The sequence below is a fragment of the Tinamus guttatus genome, unplaced genomic scaffold (assembly GCF_059628265.1).
Source record: "Tinamus guttatus ecotype Peru unplaced genomic scaffold, ASM5962826v1 Tinamus_guttatus_pri_ptg000155l, whole genome shotgun sequence".
NCBI classification, from domain to species: domain Eukaryota; kingdom Metazoa; phylum Chordata; class Aves; order Tinamiformes; family Tinamidae; genus Tinamus; species Tinamus guttatus.
This window is the reverse complement of record NW_028288689.1, coordinates 517,431-535,008: the sequence shown is the minus strand read 5'-3', so window position 1 is coordinate 535,008 and position 17,578 is coordinate 517,431. Positions and strand designations below refer to the sequence as shown.

The 17,578-nt window shown below is 68.1% G+C and overlaps 2 protein-coding genes across 3 annotated transcripts in view; both read left to right on the top strand.

Annotated features, from left to right (window-relative positions):
* Positions 1-9,608, top strand: part of HRH2 (histamine receptor H2) — a 29,109-nt gene extending 19,501 nt beyond the window's left edge. The window contains exons 2-3 of the mRNA XM_088522711.1: positions 7,821-7,904; positions 9,365-9,608. Of these exons, the coding sequence (XP_088378837.1) occupies positions 7,821-7,904; positions 9,365-9,608 (328 nt within the window). The remainder of the gene's footprint in view (positions 1-7,820; positions 7,905-9,364) is intronic.
* On the top strand, positions 1,806-16,578 carry CPLX2 (complexin 2). 2 transcript variants are annotated; one of them, XM_088522573.1, is made up of 5 exons: positions 1,806-1,870; positions 7,821-7,904; positions 14,780-14,891; positions 15,340-15,515; positions 15,682-16,578. In XM_088522573.1, the coding sequence occupies exons 3-5, from the start codon at positions 14,861-14,863 to the stop codon at positions 15,877-15,879; spliced, it is 405 nt and encodes a 134-aa protein (XP_088378699.1). In that variant the 5' UTR covers positions 1,806-1,870; positions 7,821-7,904; positions 14,780-14,860; the 3' UTR covers positions 15,880-16,578. The 2 variants fall into 2 exon arrangements, with proteins under 2 accessions (XP_088378699.1, XP_088378698.1); XM_088522572.1 differs by lacking the exons at positions 1,806-1,870; positions 7,821-7,904 and adding an exon at positions 12,965-13,024.
* Positions 16,579-17,578: the final 1,000 nt, after the last annotated feature.

Here is a 17,578-nt window from a genome sequence, read left to right as displayed (position 1 = left end):
GCAATCAGAGCTGCCCACTTGGCTGCAGGCTGTTCTGCATGCGGCAGCTACATGGGGGGAATTCACAAGCGCTAACTACACTAGCCGCCAGGCCCACGGCCCAAGCGCTGTTCCTCTATTTGCATCCAAGTTTTGCTGCCTCAGCACCGAGGGGGATTGATTTATTCATCAGCCTCCCCATCCTGCACCAGCCTTGCAAGGAGGGCAGGAGCAGCACAAAGAGCTGCAATGTGATGAGCTACGTGCCAGGGAGTGGGGCTGCCCGCGCCGTCCTGCGTGCTGGGTTGGAGGAAACCCTCCTGCGGTGGCACTGCCGGGTCCTCTTCACCCCTCACGACACATCCGTCCTGGAGCTGTTTCAGGACAGAGAGGCAGGAGCCCATGTCTCCTGGGAGACCAGAGACAGCGGTGCCTGAATCCATTGCAAAGACTGCAGCAGAGCAAGGGGCCAACCCAGGAAAGCAACACGGCTGGGGCAACCTGAAGCTGGAGCAGCCACGAAACTGAAGCTAAACACAAGCCAATGTCCCTATAAGCCTTGACCATTGGCATCTTCTTAAAAATCCTCTTTCTGAGAAGGTTCCAAGTTCTCCACCCTGCTCCCTCTTTCTGCAAGTCAATCTCTGGGCTCAGCTCAAAGATCCTGGAGATCAAACCAGTCCCTTCACCTGCACAGCCAGCCCAGCCATGTCCCCTCTTCTCGAGGCTCTGCAGCCTCCCATCGCAGACCGTGTCTCCTGACCCTTCTCTCGCTTGGCTCTCCCTGGCCAGCTCCCCCAACCTTCATTTTCTGGATGCAGCAACTCCCCTGCTAGGACACCAAGCCCATCCTCAGGTCAGAGAGGACGCAGCATCTCCAGGAGGCTCCCACACACCCCCGCAGCCAGAAGCTCCGTCCCCACAGGCGCTGCTTCCTAGGACACAGCGGAGGCTGGCGCTGCCTCACACTGGAGACCCCTCCCTGGGGACACGGTGACCCCTCCGCAGAGCCCTGCTGGGCAGGACCTGTCCCCAGCCCATGCCCATTTGTCCTTGAGCCCTGGGGACTCGAGGGCGCTAGCGTGTCCTGGCTCCTGACTCTCCACCTTCTCCCAGCCTTGGGATGACCCACATCCCTCTGACACTGTGGGCCAGGGCTTTGTTGGAAATGGGCATTTAATGGGCAAGGGGTGCAGAGAGGAGTCTTTGGACCGGGATGAGGGGGGCACAGCTAGCACCCCAGGGCACCCAGACATGCCCTGTGCACGGAGCCCTTCTCTGGGGTGTCTGGCAGCTGCCACGGGGGGATCAATGGGGCCTGCAGGGCCCTGGGGGGAAAGGCCAAGCACAGGGAATTGCTGGATGGCAAAGGAGGAATTGCCATGGCAGGGGTGGGAGAGCAGGAGGGATGGCCAGGCACTGGGGGGAATTGCTGGGTCCTTGGCAATGGCCAAGTACATCGGAGATGACCAGGCACCAAGGGCAGAGTTGGGTACCAGTGACGCCCAGGGAGATGCCTGGAACGCCAGAGCGCAATTGCTGGATAGGGGAAGGGGATAATGCTGGATTCCTGCGGGGGTAGTTAACGGGGGCAATTACCGGGGGAGTTAACGGAGGTGGCCAGGGGCCGGCCGGGAGGAACCGGACCTGACCGGGCGCATACCAGGAGAGAGGGGCAATTGCGGGGCAGGGAGGCTCGGGAAGCGCGGGGAGGGGAGGGCCGGGCCGGGCCGGGGGCGGGCGCGGGGCCGGCCCCGCCCGGAGGCCGCGCGGCGGAGGGGGAGCCAGCACCGGGCCCCCCCCGCCGTTACGGCTCCCGCCTCTCTTCCGGCGGCGGCTGCTTCCCTGCGCCGGGGGCGGACCGGAGCGGAGCGGAACCGAGCCGAGCCAGGTGGGTGCGGGGCCGGGCCGGGCCGGGCCGGGGGCGGGCTCGCCGTGCCGCAGAGCCCGGGGGGGCCGGGCCCGGCAGGCGGGCACGGGCACGGGGACCGGCCCGCCGAGCCTCCCGGGGCCGCCGGCTTATGTAACGGGGCGGCGGCCGCGGGGCTGCGGCACGCGGGATGCGGGATGCGGGATGCAGGGGCAGGATGCAGGGCTGAGCGGTGCCTCCCTGGCGGCCCCCGGCAGCGCCGAGGCCGGGGATGGCCGCGTCCCTGCCGGGCTCTGCCGCGGGGCTCCCTCTTTGCTGCCTGGCCCTCGCTTGCATGGGGGTTTCTCCAGAGCGGGGAGGAGCAGCCCGGGCCTGGCTTGCACCCGCTGGAGGCCCCTTCGCAGCACCCTGCTAGGGAGCCAGGTACCGCCGTGCTCCTCCCGCCACCTCGCTGTCTCCCTCGTCCATCCTTCTCTGGCTGAGGCCAGCTGCTCATGAGCTGTCCCCGCTGCAGTGCCTCTCCATGGACCCCTGATCCCCTGGGCTCCAGCCCCTCTCCCCACCATGCTCCGTGCTCCCCTCGGGCCCCTCGCGGGGCTGCAGCCCCTCTCGCTGCCGCGTCCGCAGCGCGCGGGCAGGTGGCCCGCTTTGCGCCAGGCCTGGCCGCACGCCGCCGGAGCGGTGCCACCCACATGGCACGAGCGTGACCGGGCAGCCGCTGCCCGGGGCTGTCAGTGTGGTGACTCACAGGAGCAAAGCAGGGCTTGGACCTTTGCTCAGGACAGAGCTGAGCTGCTCTGCGCATCCAGCTGGGCTCTGGCAGTGGTGGGAGCCACCAGCTGCGGTGGGCGAAGGAGCCTGAGCAATGTGAGACAGGTGGAGGTCCCAGGATTGGCAAACAGATGGAAGCAAAGGATGGATGGAGGCTGAGGGAGCAGAGAGGTGTCCCTGCTGCAGATGCAGCCCTTGTCCCCCACCAAGGCTGTAGGGTCCTAGGACAAGCCTAGGGGCACTTGCGCAAGCTCCAGCATGGCCAGGAGAAGCAGCGCGCATGGCCAATGGCACCGCTGCTGGCATGCTGGCCCTGCGTATTCCTGGGGAAAACAGATAGAGCTCAGCTGAGGTAAACCAAAAAATGTCTCAAAGTCTGCCTTTGCTGTGGGTTGTGAGTTTGTTTCTTTGACTGGCTTGCGCGGTGACATTAGTATTGAAATGACCCCCACTAGACCGAGCTATTAACACCTCACAGAGCTGGAGGATGATTGCAGTTCGCACCTTAGCTCTTCCTCATGTTTCTGTAGCAGCCTGCGCCAGGCACGGCAAGCCAGGCCCTATCCCACTTCATCTGGGAACGGAGGGAAACTTCATTGCGTTTCCAATCACGATTTTAGCACCAGAGCTGTGAAGTCCCTGCTGAGGTCAGGTACAAACTGTCTGGCTGGGGAGAAGTCACCCGGAGAAGAGCTGGTCCCGCCGGGAGCCGCAGCCGGGCCCTGCTCCTGCCGCTCGCAGCCAGGCCGACATCCCGCACGGGCACCGGCCTCTCCCCGCGCAGGGGACCAGCCAGCGGCTCTGGACCCAGGAGCTCCAGTGCTCGGTAATCACACGCTCCCAGCAGCCCAGAGCTCCCCTTGGCAGGGCTCGCATGGCTCCGGAGCTCCTCTGCCGCCTCTCCGGAGGCAGCGAGTCCCGGCCGCGCCGCGGCAGCCAGCACGGCGCGCGATCCCTGCCGCGGGGCCGCTCCGGAGCGCGGCCACGGGAGCCGTCTCCTCGCCTCCAGCCTGGGTTTATTCCTGGCCGGACCTGCCCATTTGTTCTTATGCCAACATCATCCTTGAGTTCAAACGTGCCTTCTCCCTCCCTGGTGTTTACTTGCCGGGTGTATTTATAGAGAGCAATCAGGCCTGCTCAGCCAGGGTAAACAAGCCGCGCTCTCGCGTGAACGCTCCTTCCGCCCGCGTCCCAGGAGCTTTCCCGGCCGCCTCTCCAGATCCACAGGGTGCTCCGGACCATGGGGCCTACACTGCGTGCCCAGGGCTTCCCAGTCTGCTTCCCAGGCCTTGGCATTTTGCTGCTTCACCTGGTACCTCCTGGGAATACACTAGGAGCCCCGGTTGCCTTTTCCATGCTGTTTTGCCCTGCAGGTGCCTGGTTCTCTTGCGAACAGCCAGTCTGCTCAGGTCCTGCCCCTCCTCAGCTGTTTCCTACACCTTTCTGATGAAATCCTCCCCAAATGCTCAGAAACATCATTCGGCTTTGTCAAAGGACAGAGCACAGGGACTGCGATCCAGGCCTCTCCTGTCCGGGCTGGCAGCGTGAGCTTTCGAGGGAAACGAGCAGCACTGCAGGGCCCTGCATGGCAGGAGCGGATCGGGATACTCATGCTTATCCCGGCGGTGCGGAGCCGCTGATGCTGGCGCTGCTCCACTGAGGCTGCCGGAGCGCCTGGACTGGCTGGGTCCTGCTGCCAGCTCCGGATCCAGCCCCGCGCCGGTGGGTCGCAGCTGTGGAGCGTCCGTGCGGGTCAGCCTTTCCCAGCACATAAGGGAGCGAGGCCGCAGCTCCACACCTGCGAACGCAGATCCATGTGACCCGCTGCCCGGCAGCCGCGGATGGAGGCAGCTCCTCCGCTCCGGGCTGCCCAGAGCTCTTACACCAACGTCTCCGAGAGGCTCCTCGCCTTGGCCAGGGCAGCTGCCGAGCCCAGAGCTCCCTTCTCGCTGCGGGACCAAGGGAGATCCGCACAGAGCATGGAGTTGGAGAGGCCGCAGGGAGCTGGGATGGGTGCCAGGGTCGCTCGGACACGGGGCTTTGCCGGGGAGTTTTCTGGGAATGACATCCCAAGCCACTCGTGTCCCGGCACAGAGAGGCAGGATGGTGCACAGGGCCACAAGAAACATGCAGAGATGTGGGGTAGAGCCTCCTCCCGCCGTGCTGCTCCCTGCCTTCCCCAAGCGTCTGGGATACAGGAGGTTCCGCAGCCGAACTCGCCTTGGGCATTAACCTTTCCCTGGGCACCCTGTCCTGATCCCTCAGCTGGATAAAACCACCCTGCCGCGGCTCCCAGGGAGGCCCTGCCGGAGCTGGGGCACAGCCGGGCACAGGCCGCCCTGCCCTGCTCTTTCTCATGCCCTTGGCATCATCTGTGCCGGGTGCCAGTACAGGGACAGAGTCATGCGAGCAAGTGCAGCGCGGGATACAGGCAGGCCCTGCCCATCGCAGGGAAAACACTCCTTTCTGGCCCAAAAAAAAAGGCCAAGTCCATGCTGTGCTGCCGGCAGGACCCAGAGCAACACTGTGAGGCCCCTCTGCACCCTCTGAGGGTGCTGGCGCACCCGGACAGAGCAACCCTCTGCTCTCCCACACCCTAACGTTGCAGGGAAGGCAAAGGATGGATTTACACCCTGCGACGTGTCCCGCAGAGTGGGGACAGATCCTGCCCGGCTCAGCACCAGGCTGTGGGTAGGAATCTCCCCCCAGCCCCGCATCCTCGCCGTGCTGCTCCGTCCCGTGCTGCCCCGTAGGAATCTCCCCCCAGCCCCGCATCCTCGCCGTGCTGCTCCATCCCGTGCTGCCCCGTAGGAATCCCCCCCAGCCCCGCATCCTCACCGTGCTGCTCCATCCCGTGCTGCCCCGTAGGAATCCCCCCCAGCCCCGCATCCTCACCGTGCTGCTCCGTCCCGTGCTGCCCCATAGGAATCCCCTCCAGCCCCGCATCCTCACCGTGCTGCTCCGTCCCGTGCTGCCCCATAGGAATCCCCCCCAGCCCCACATCCTCACCGTGCTGCTCCGTCCCGTGCTGCCCCATAGGAATCCCCCCCAGCCCCGCATCCTCACCGTGCTGCTCCGTCCCGTGCTGCCCCATAGGAATCCCCCCCAGCCCCACATCCTCACCATGCTGCTCCGTCCCGTGCTGCCCCATAGGAATTCCCCCCCAGCCCCACATCCTCACCGTGCTGCTCCGTCCCGTGCTGCCCCATAGGAATCCCCCCCAGCCCCGCATCCTCACTGTGCTGCTCCGTCCCGTGCTGCCCCATAGGAATCCCCCCCAGCCCCGCATCCTCGCCGTGCTGCTCCATCCCGTGCTGCTCCGTCCCGTGCTGCCCCGTAGGAATCCCCCCCAGCCCCACATCCTCGCTGTGCTGCTCCATCCCGTGCTGCCCCGTAGGAATCCCCCCCAGCCCCACATCCTCGCCGTGCTGCTCCATCCCGTGCTGCTCCGTCCCGTGCTGCCCCATAGGAATCCCCCCCAGCCCCGCATCCTCGCCGTGCTGCTCCATCCCGTGCTGCCCCGTAGGAATCCCCCCCAGCCCCGCATCCTCGCCGTGCTGCTCCGTCCCGTGCTGCCCCGTAGGAATCCCCCCCAGCCCCACATCCTCGCTGTGCTGCTCCATCCCGTGCTGCCCCGTAGGAATCCCCCCCAGCCCCACATCCTCGCCGTGCTGCTCCATCCCGTGCTGCTCCGTCCCGTGCTGCCCCATAGGAATCCCCCCCAGCCCCGCATCCTCGCCATGCTGCTCCATCCCGTGCTGCTCCGTCCCGTGCTGCCCCGCTCCCGCGGCTCCCCGCAGCCCGAAGCAGGCGGCCCCGGCAAAGGTCACCTTCATGCTGCTGTTGAGCCTGCTCCAGGCTGAGCTCTGAGCTGTATTTCCCAGGGGAAACAGCCACCTCCGGGGTCACCGCGCGGGTCCTGCCGTGTCCCTCTCGCCCTTTGTGCACCCCCAGCAGAGCCCGGGGGGCCGAGGAGCCTCCAGGGCTGCAATTGGCCATCGCATCCCGCTCGTCCCCTGCAGGATGGGGCTCCCAGGGCCTGTGCCCACACCAGGACTGTGCGTGGTGCCAGGGGCTGGGAGCTGGGCTGGTCATTCAGCCCCACAAAAGCTCAACACCGGGGCACAACCTGCTCCTTCCCCAAATGCACCGGCTGGGCTAAAGATGCCTTCTGCCTCCAGGACAGGGACAGCTCTTCCTGGCTTTCTAATGCTTTTAAAAATGCAGCCTCCATCCATTAGAGCCCGTGCTCCTCCGCTGTCGCTGTTTAATTGCATTTTGCCCTGGCTCCCTCGGGTCATTTGTTTATCTGCAATTTGCCAAGTCCCCCCTCCTTCCCCAGGGCCGCAGCAAAGAGTTTGTCACGAGTTCAGATGAATTTGTGACTTCCCCACGATCCTCCTTCACCCAGAAAACACCCCTCCAACAACTCTGCTCCCGGAGAGGCTGTTTACGAGCCCCTTTCGGGTGTTTAGAGTTGCTAAAAGCCAGCGATGTTCCCAGGGGCTGCTTGCACAGAGAACGCAGTGGTGGGAATGGCTGGGAGATTCCCAGGACAAGCGATGCTCTTGCAGTGATGGGATGGAAGCCGCGGCTCTGGGCCAGTCTCGGCATCACTCACCTGCATAAAAACTGCCTGGAGCCCTTGCAGAGCTTGAGTAGCATCCCCCAGGTCTCCCAGCTTGTCAGGAGCATTTCAAGGGCATTCGGGAAAGGGATGAGGAAAAATAAAAGTTTGCTGAAGTTCAGCTGAACTTGGAAGGAAGGAAGCTCTCAGTTTGCAAAGACATTGTAAGGGCTTTTGTTTGCCTGCTTGCTTTAACTTGCAATTACCTCCTCTAAAAAAGAAATTCATCATTTGAAAGCTAAGGAATGCAGAGTTAGTATGAAATTTTAAAACCCTCAAAGAGTTGAGAGCCCTGTAAATATTTAATGAAGGCGTCCAGACTGCCGCGTGTCTGCAGAGACGGCGGGGACGGTGTCCCCAGGCCACGAGAGGTGCCCCTTGCCGGGGGAGCCCCGCGCAGGGGGATGTCCCCTGTCACGCAGCCGGTCCTCGTGTCCCCGTGCTCCGGCCAGCTCGGTGGCCTCGGCTGCACGTCCCTCGTGCCGTGTCCCCCGGAGCGGAGCGCGGGGCAGGGGCGGGCTCGGGCGGCGGGTGCGCGGGCGCTAACGCTGCTGCTGTGCCCGTGTCCCGCAGGGCGCCGCGCTGCCTGCGATGCCCAGCCGCCCCCGCGGCCTTCGGCGCTGAAGCCAGCGGACGCCTGGCGCTGCCCGCACCGAGGTAGGTGGCACCTGCGGCTCCCCGCGGCGAGGGGACGCGGTGCGGTGGCCAGGCGCGACAGGAACCACAGCAGGCAGGTTTGGGGCAGGGTCCTGCCCCACGCTGGGGTGAACACGGGGCCAGCCCAGGGTTTTTGCCTTTGCAAGCCCCATATGGGAAGAGTCTGAGCAAAACCCTGCAGAAAACAGAGTGGTTTGCTGACCGGAGCCCCTTTGGCAATTGGGGAGGTGCCGGTCGTGGCCCTCGGCCGGCTCCATCACATGGGGACTGGGGCATCGCGGCTCGTGACCTCCCGGGAGGTTGGGCAGAGCAGGGTGGCATCACTGGTGTCCTGGACACACCGTCCCTGCCTGGTCGCCTGCCGCAGCGGAGCAGGGTGCTCCCCGGGGTGGCTGCAGGATGAACCACACTGGGGTCCCCGTGCTGGCCACGGGTCCACGGGAGGGGCGGAAGGGACGTTGGGTTTGTGGGACCTAAAAATGTTGAATCCCAGAGGCCTAACTTAAGGGGAGGGCGCTGGTACTCGGACACCTGGGCCCTGCTGCCTTGTCCTCTGTGGAATCCGGAGTGAACTGTGAGCTCGTGCTCTGCGCCTTTCCTCCCCCGGTGACCCAGGGATGCTGATAACCCCCAAGGTTTCCTGCAGGGAGCAGGCACCCAATTCCCATTGCAACACCAAGCACGGCAAAGCGGCCGGAGGCTCCATGGGAATGTGCTCCCAGCTCCATCCTGGGGCAGCCGTGCCGGGCGCGGGGGCTCCCCGCCTGCCCCCGGGCTGCGCGGGTGGCGAGAGGGTGGGCTCGGCGCCAGCGCGCCTTTATATACAGCGCTGGGGACGTAAATGCTATAAGTACCTGCTGTGTGGGCAGGAGAAAGCAGTGTAGGTGAGAGCAGCGCCGCTGAACGCGCGGTGGCTTTTCGGGGGAGCTGGCACGCAGCCCGCGCTGCGCAGAGGGCCGGGAAGAGGCTGCGTGAGTAGCCCGGGGGTCATAAACCTCTCAGGGGAACGGGCCATAGCTGCAGGCAGCCCAAATCTGCCTCCCGAGCCTGCGGAGAGGAATTGCTGCTCCCGGTGCAGCCGAGTCCGGCCGAGCAGCGAGGGGCTGCAGTGGCTCTGTTTAATAATGCAGGGCACAGCAAGGCCGGGCGCTCGCCGCGCACCGGCAGCCGCCACTGCAGCGCTCGGCCGCGACGCTCCGGCTGCGCCGGGGCAGAGCGGGGCCGGGCGCCGCGGGCTCTGCGCGGGCTGCGGCAGCACGGGGAGCAGGGGCAGCCAAGGCAGAGCGCGAGCGTGCGCCCCGCAGGTACCTCCTGCCCCTTTCCTGGGAGATGTGGCCGCTGCTGGGAGCATCCGTGCCGCTCCGGGGATGGTGCCAGGCAGGAGAGCTCCCTGCGCCATCCCCGCAGCACCCGCGGCGTCGGGAGGAGCCGGGTGCTGGCTCGGGCCGTGCAGGCACCAGTTTGCAAACAGCTCTTGCACAGCCCCCCGGGGGACACGCGTCCCTAATTGCGTGCGGTGCCACGATCGGCCCCGCCGACCATCTGGCGCTCATCTCCGCGCCACCCACCTCCCCGTCCACGCTGCACCCCGGCACCACGGAGCCGGGCACCACGGAGCCTGGCGAGAACGGGGCACTCAGCTCCGCGCTGCTGGTGCCGGAGGCTGCCGATGGGCTCGTGCCCATCGTGCTGGTGGACTGGTGAGGATGATGCTGCTGTGCCCACAACAGCAATGCAGAGCAGCAGGAAAAGCCGCAGCCGCTGGCACAGGCCGTGAGGGCACGTGGTGGCGCAGGGCAGGGACAGCAGCCGGGCACGAGGCTCCCCCATCCAGCCAGCAAAGCCCCCTGCCTGGGAGACACCAAGGGATGCCCAGGGCTGGATCCCGCTGCCTTGTCCCAGGAAGGAGGGGACGTGTTCGATGCAGCTCCTGCACAAACACCGCGACGGCTGTGGCCTCGGTGGGGAGGACATCCCTCGCTCTGGGCACATGGGTGCCCAGGACAGCAAGGCTCCCTCCGCCTCCTCGCCTGCCTGCCAGCTCCTCGCCAAAGCGGGGACATGGTCCCTGCTCTGGGAGCCGCTCGCAGCCAGAAATCAATCCCCGGGGAGCAGGAGGGAGCACGGCCAGGCTGCGCCGGGTGACTCAGCCCGCCGGCCCCGCAGCGCCGCTTCCCCACAGCCGCCCGCCGCCGGCTTTTAAAATTAAGCGCCGGCTCTTATCGGGGACAGAGTTTCGCCCGGCGCCAGGAGGGCAGGACAAGGTTATTGGCTCTCGCGGCATCGGGCCAGCAGGAGTCTTGCTGCGAGACTTGCTCCGGGGGCGGATTTGGCCCCTCGCTGCTCCCGGGTGCCCCCCGCACCGTGCAGTGTCACCGGCGGTGACAGTGGCTGCGAGCTGAGCGTGCGGGTGCCCAGCTGCTGCGCGAGGAGGCTCCAGCACTGCGGCACCTCCCGCGCCGTCCCCGTCCCCAGCCCCGTCCCTGCCGGGGGCCGGCCCCAGAGGGCCGCGCTGCGAGGCTGCAGCTGCCACGCGCTTTGTGCTGCCGCTTCCCCTTCTCGCTGCTGCTGTTTTTGTTTTGTTTAAGAGGCTGGGTTACGAATTTTAAACAGGCTCCTGAAAAACCCAATTACCTCCAGAAGACAACCTGATAAAAGCCGCCTAAGTGGCACTGTGGAAATCGCCTTGTGCAGCAGCCGAGGGAAAACCAACATAACAAAGCCTTTGGAAATGAAGTTAACCACTTTTAATCCCTTAGCGAGATGAGGAGGGCCAGTAATGATTTTCTGCAAAGATCAGGCTGGGGAGACGGGGGAATAAATAAAATAAGTGCCCTGTGCTAATGGGCGGCAGCAGGACGGGGCAGCTGTGGCGCAGCAGGGGTGGCTGCAAGCGCAGCCGTGTGTAGCTTCGCCCACGGGTGCTGGCACCGCGCGGGGCCTGGGGACGAGGGCAGGGTGACAGGGTGGCAGTGCCATCTCCAGCCACACGCCGGGCAGCGCTGGAGCCGGTCCCGTGCCCTTTCCCTGAGCGCCAGTGGGAGCCAAGCGCTGCCAGGGCCCTGGCACCGTCCCCACCGCACTGTCCCCACGAGCCGGCACGGAGGCGCCTTGCAGCACTTGGCAGCGCTGGGCACTTCCTCCTCCATCTGGCCGCAGCGCTGCCCCCCTCCTCTCCCTTCCCTTCCCGCCCGGCTCCACACAGTGAGTCACGGTGCCCCGGGACCGCCGCTGCACCGGGGCGCTGTGTGGAGCCAGCCCTGGCACTGCGCGCGGCGCCCGTGCCCGCACGAGACCCCGGCCCTGCAAACACCCTCCCCAAATGCACGGAGCGGGGAGCCAAGCTCGGCTCTGGGATCCCCCCGTCCCTCTTGCCGCGCGCTCCTGGTCCGGGAGCATCTGCGGGTGGAAAAGTGGGTGCCGGGGGGCGCCCGCCAGCCCGCCGCCGCGGGCGCTCTGCGGCACCGACAGCTGGAGCGCCGGGGCGGTTGGCCGCGCCGAGACGCAGCCTCGTGCTTCTCGCGGCAGCAGGAACGGGGGCCGCGGGCAGCGGCGCCCACCTACCCCGGGCGCCCCGACGCGGGGTCCCGTTGTGGGGACGGCGGCTCCCAGCGAGGGCAGCCGAGGAGCAGAGTCCGGGCACGTTGGAAGCTACTGGGGGAGGATGCGCTTAATGAGCCAAGGCATCTCCAAAGACTGAAGGACTCCAGGACCCATCCCAGGAACAAAAGGAGGCGTTTGTCAGGCGCTGAGAGACGGGCTCGTTAATTCCTCCTGGCTGTCACACTTATCTGTAATGAATTTGCGCTCCGCTGTATTATTTTTAATACAATAGGAGCGGTGCCGCCCGCCCACCGCCCGGCTGCCGGGAGCGCTGACGTCAGCGCCCGGAGCAGCGCTGCCGCGGGACACACGGACGGGCAGACGTGCGGACGGGACGAGCGGAGGGCCCGGTGCCCGCGTGGCACGGCCGGCGTGGGCAGCCAGGCCGCAAGGGCCCTGCGAGGAGCCCGGGCTGGGCTGGGGGCAGCTCTTGTGCCATCACGGTGGAAAAAGTGGTTGTTGGTAGATGCCAAGGGCTTGGAAGGACTTGGGCCGGGGGAGATGGGCTGCGCTCAGGGCAGGGGGTTATTTGGGGAGGCAGGAACGGCGGGTGGGAGGGAGGGCCGTGTCCTCCCCGCGTTTCTCTCCAAGCCAAGACTCGTCCTTGATGCGGACAGGGATTCAGGCAGGAGTTTGGTGTAGGAGGCTCTACCCAAGCCGTGTCCCCTGCGCAGGTCGGGTGCTGGCACCGCCTGTGCCACCACACGGAGCTGGGGGGGCCACAGGGGTCTCCAAACAGCCCTGCACCCCGAGCCCCTCTGGCAGCTCCCCTGGACAGAGCCGCTGGGTGCTAAATAACAGCCCTGCCCAAGGGCTGCTCCCAGCTCTGCTAATCCCATTTGCGAAGGGCCACTCTCCTTGTTAATAATCCCGGGCTGGATTAATTAGGAGGCACCAACACCGCCCCAGGCGGCTCTGCTGCACCGCGGGGCCATCGTGCCCAGCCCCAGCACCTCCCCGGGGACCGAGGCGACACGGGGAGACCCATGGCATTCCCCAGGCCTGGCCGGAGGGAGCAGCACCAGGATGGAGGGGGGGCAAGGGCAAGACCCCCCTCCAAAATGCAGCGCATAGCCTCTAAATGGCAGCTCTTAGAGCCGGGCGCGAGGCGATTACTCAGGCACTTTAATAACTCCCGCAGCCAGCCCTGCACCTCCGCGATCGATGCAGTCGCTGCTCAGCGACCCGCAGGGCGGAGGGGACGGCGGGGACACGGGGGCTGGCGGCGGGGCCGTGTGGGGCTCCTCGCTAGTCGGCGTCGGGGTGAAGCGTTAACGGGGCCCGGGGGGGCAGCGCCCAGGGGCTCCCCGACGCCGCAGGGAGCTGCGGGCCCCCCGGGGGCATCTCCCGCCGCGGGGATGGGGGGTCCCCGCGGCGCTCGGCGGTGTCGCCCCGGGCGGGGTGTCGTGTCGTGCCGGGGGCGGGCGGCGGGCGGGGCGGCGGCGGCGGCGCGCGGGGCGGAGCGGAGCGGCGCGGAGCGGAGCGGGCGGCCCCGGGCAGAGCGAGCGGCGGAGCCGGTGAGTGCCGCGCCGCGCCGGTGCTGAAGGGACAGCGCCACCGCCACCGGCGCCGCGCGGGGAGGGGGACCTGGCACCGCGGCCCCCCGCGCCCCTCACCGCGGCCTCGCGGCTCCCCGCGCCCCCGCCCCGCGCCGCGTCCCCCCGCGCCCGCTGCGGCCCGCGGTGTCCTTGCCGCCCGCCCCCCGCGGTGTCCCCTCGCATGCGCCACGATCCCTGCGTGCGTGCGTGTGTGTGTGTGTGTGTGTGTGTGTCCCACCGTGTCCCGCGCGTCCCCCGCCGTGTCCCTGCGCTGCCCGGTGTCCCGTCCCGCGTGTCCCCCCGGTCTCGGTACCCCCCACGTCCCGTGTGTCCCGCGTGTCCCCGCGGCTCCCCCCCGCCCGGCACGGCCGCGCTGCGGGGCTGCGCGGGGGCAACAAACTTCCCCGTGCCCCGCACAGCGTCGCCGGGGAGCCCCGGGGCAGAGCGGGCCCCGCGGGGCTGCGGCACCCACGGTGCCCCCGCAGCGGGCACACACGCACACGCAGCCTGCGAACACGCACACGCCGCGCGCGAGCAGCCTGCAGCCCCCCCGCACACACACGCAGAGGGCACCGCACGCACCCCCTGCAACACCCCACGCACAGCCTGCAACCCCCGCCCCGCGCACACCGCCCGCGGCCGCGCAGCCCGAGCACACGCAGCCTGCCAAGCCACACGGGCACGCGTGTGCGCACGCACGGTACACACAACCCGCACACACGGGCTGCCCGGCCGCGCGCAGAGCGTGCGGACACCTGCAAACCCCCGCCCAGCAAACACGCAAACACACAGGCTGCAAACCCGCATGTGCGCACACATACACGGTCCCCAAAGCTGCACACACACATACACACACACAGAGCATGCAAAGACAGCCCGCAAGCCCCCTGTGCATGCATGCACCCCACAAGCAGCCTGTGCACCCCGCACAGTGTGCACACACACACACACACACGCACGGCGCACACACAAGCGCAGCCCGCACAGGGCGCACACGCAGCGCGCACCCCCCGGCGCCACGCGCACTGCAGACCCGCAAGCGCGCGCGCCCGGAGCACGCAACCCTGCGCGTGCAGCCTGCAGACCCACAAGCTGCGCGGACGCAGCGCGCACGCAGGCAGCCCCCACCCTGCACGAACACCCCCAGCACAAGCAGCAGGCGCGCGGACCCGGGCTTCACCCCCCTGCACACCCGCAGGGCGCTCGCACGTGCTCTCCAGCCTGCAAATGCAGCACCCTGCGCACCCAGCCTGCTCCTGCAAGCCCACTGCAGTCCTGGTGCTTCGCAGGACAGACACACAAACACACACGGACACCACAGGTTATTGCCCTTGCCCCCAGCACCATCTGAACCTGGCCCCTCGGTGCTGTCTCTGCCGCTGCACAGCCCCTGCCTCGGCTCCCTCTGCTTGCCCTGCAGCCAGCAAGGACATGGGCAGGGGACGAGGTGCTGCCAGGCTCTGCAGCCCCCCAGAAGCCCCCCGGGCAGGGCAGGGCATGCCCCCTCCTTGTCACCTCTGCCCACAGGCCCCCAAATCTCCCTCTGTGCACCCCAGAGACGCCAGTGGCTCTGCAGCGCATCCTGCAGCCAGCAGCGTCCCCCCGCCTGGCAGAGCCAGGGACAGGCTTGCCCAGGCGCTCGATGCCAGGGCCGGGGCACGGCGCACTCGAGGCCGGCTGGCACTGCTGGGGAGGCCCCGGAGCGCCCGACCGCGTCCCTCTCCCCCTGCCCAGGTGGCCCCTGGTCGGCGAGCCCGGCTGGCAGCAGTGGATGAGCGCTCGGCCCTGGCCTAGGCGCACGCGCACACCGGCACCATGGACTTCGTCATGAAGCAAGCGCTGGGCGGTGAGTGTGAGCCCGCGTCCCCGCACGGCCCCGCACGGCGGGAGAGCCCCGCGGCGGGGACGGAGCCGCAGGGAGCGCCGCTCGCGGCAGGGAGCCCCCGCGGGCTTCCCGGCTCCGAGCGGCAGCAGCGCCTGGCAGGGGAATCCCGGCTTCCCTGCGCTGAGTGGGATTCCCCAGCGGGTCCCCTGGGTGTCAGCTCCGCAGGAGCTGCCGGCGTCTCCCCCGGCTGACGCTGAACTAGGGCAGTGCAGCCAGCCCGCGGCTCGGGCGCCTCCGCAGCCTCCGGAGCGCAGCTGCTGCTGGCACCGCGCGTGGCGCTGGGGACAACAGGGCCCAGGGTGGCACCGCCGGTGGCCCCGTGCCCTCCCTGCTTCGTGCACGGGGGCTTTGGCAGCCGCTCTGGCCTGCAGCGTCCTCAGGCCCAGGCTGACCGGCCTGTGCTGTGCAGGGGCCACCAAGGACATGGGGAAGATGCTGGGGGGCGAGGAGGAGAAGGACCCCGACGCGCAGAAGAAGGAGGAGGAGAGGCAGGAGGCGCTGCGGCAGCAGGAGGAGGAACGGAAAGCCAAGCACGCCCGCATGGAGGCCGAGCGCGAGAAGGTCCGGCAGCAGATCCGCGACAAGGTGGGTCCTCAGCACCCCCTGCCTGCAGCACCCACAGCTGGGAGGACCCCGTGAGCCGGCATAGCCGGGGCTGGATAGCGGGGGAGGCCGGTGGCCCGGGGCGGCCGTGACGGGCAGGGGCTGCGGTGCCCCCGGCCACCCTGCTCAGGGCCTGTGTCCCCCGCAGTACGGGCTGAAGAAGAAGGAGGAGAAGGAGGCCGAGGAGAAGGCAGCGCTGGAGCAGCCGTGCGAGGGCAGCCTGACGCGCCCCAAGAAGGCGATCCCGGCGGGCTGCGGGGACGAGGAGGAGGAGGAGGAGGAGAGCATCCTGGACACGGTGCTCAAGTACCTGCCCGGCCCGCTGCAGGATATGTTCAAGAAGTAACAGCACCGCCGCCCCCGCCACGGGGTGCTGGGGCACGGGCGCCCTTCTCCCCCCGACATCCCCATCACTGCCCCCGGTCCCGGGGGGGGGGGCACTGCACCCCCTCCCCATCCCCCCCTCCTTGACCAGACGCGCCCCCCACCCCGTCCCGGCAGGGCCCCCCCGTCCCCGCTGTGCCAAAGGGGAGCAGCCCTGGCCGGACGGAGCGAACCGGGACCAAACGCACTGACGTGACCTCGCAGCAGGCTGGGGGCCCCCCGGGCCCTCCCGGAGCCCGGCGTGGCTCCCCGTGTCCCCGTCCCTCTCCGTCCCGGGGGTCCCGGCAGGCCTGGGCGGACGCCAGCGCCTCCGCTCGCCTGCCCACGTCCCCAGCACTGCCACCCCCAGCCCCGTCCCGCCCCGGGCCACCCCCAAACACAAAGCCAGGCGCCCTGCCCGCAGCTCCCCCGCCCCCGGGCACGGGGGTCCCCCCGCGCTGCCCGCTGCGCCCCAGCATCGGGGGCTCGCAGGGGACCCCCTCCCCGCATCTCTGGCCCCATAGTTAAAGCCATATCAGTTAGACTGCAATACTTCAGCACCGGGAGGAGCGGGCGCCGCGCTCCGCCAACCGTGTACAAAGGCGCGTGCGGGGCAGGGCCCCCCTGCCTCGTCCCCCCCCGCCCTGTCCCCGCTGTCCCCACCGCTCGCTCGTCCGTGTCTCGGCCCCGCTGGTCCCCGTTGTCGCATTAGTGTCTCTGTGCCAGGGTGCTCCATGCGTCCTCGTGTCCGCCGCTCCCGCCCCCGCCCCGCCGTCCCCGGGGCCCCCGCGCCGCCCCAGTGCCCCGGCCCACAGGGGACCCGCGCCCACGGGCTGCGGCAGCCGCCGCGCGGAGCCGAGGGCTGCCCGCGCCGCCGGCACCCCCCTGGGAGCAGCCGGTGGCCTCCCCCGACGCCAGACGCACCGGGCTTGGGCAGGGACCCCTGGCCGGGTGCCCCGGGCTCGTTCCCGCACCCCGCGGGGGGATGCGGGGAGACGCCATCGGCCCCGACCTGGCCCTCGCCCCACCGTGCTCCCGTTCCCCTCCTGCCACTTTCTCCGCCGCTTTCTCTGCCACCGTCCCCAGCCGCTCGTGTGGCCCTGCGCGGGGCGGGTGGCAGCCATGCCGTGACCATCCTGCTCGAACTAGTCTTTGACAAACTAATAAAATAAAGGGATTTGTACATTGCTCCGGCCTTTCCTCAGCCCTTGCTTCCTTGCAGCACCGCCGGGCCGAGGCCGGGCAGCTCGGTGCACCCCAGAGGCCACGGGGCCATCCTTGTGCTGTGTGACACCCCGGCGGCACCAAGCCTGGCCCACCATAAGGGAAGGCCTCATGTGGCTCCCGCTCTTATCCAAGCTGCCTCCTGCATCCCGCCTTCGTGTCCCCCAGGAGCCCGCGCTGAGGCCACAGCAGGGCTGGGGACAAGGCCGAAAGCGGCTGGGTCTGGGGTGCCCCAGTCCCCAACAACCCCGGGGTCTTTTGCCCCTTCTGCGCTGACAGGGGACTCCCCCACACAGTGACTGGGACACGCGAGGGTACAAGGCGGGGAGGACCCGCAGCCCCCCTGCCAGCTCTGGAGATCTGCTCCGAGCAGCCTCCGCTCCAACTGCTTCGTCCTCCTTTAACAGGCAAGAGCCGGGCCGTTATCCAGGCGGCATCAGCGGAGCAGTCACCTGGAA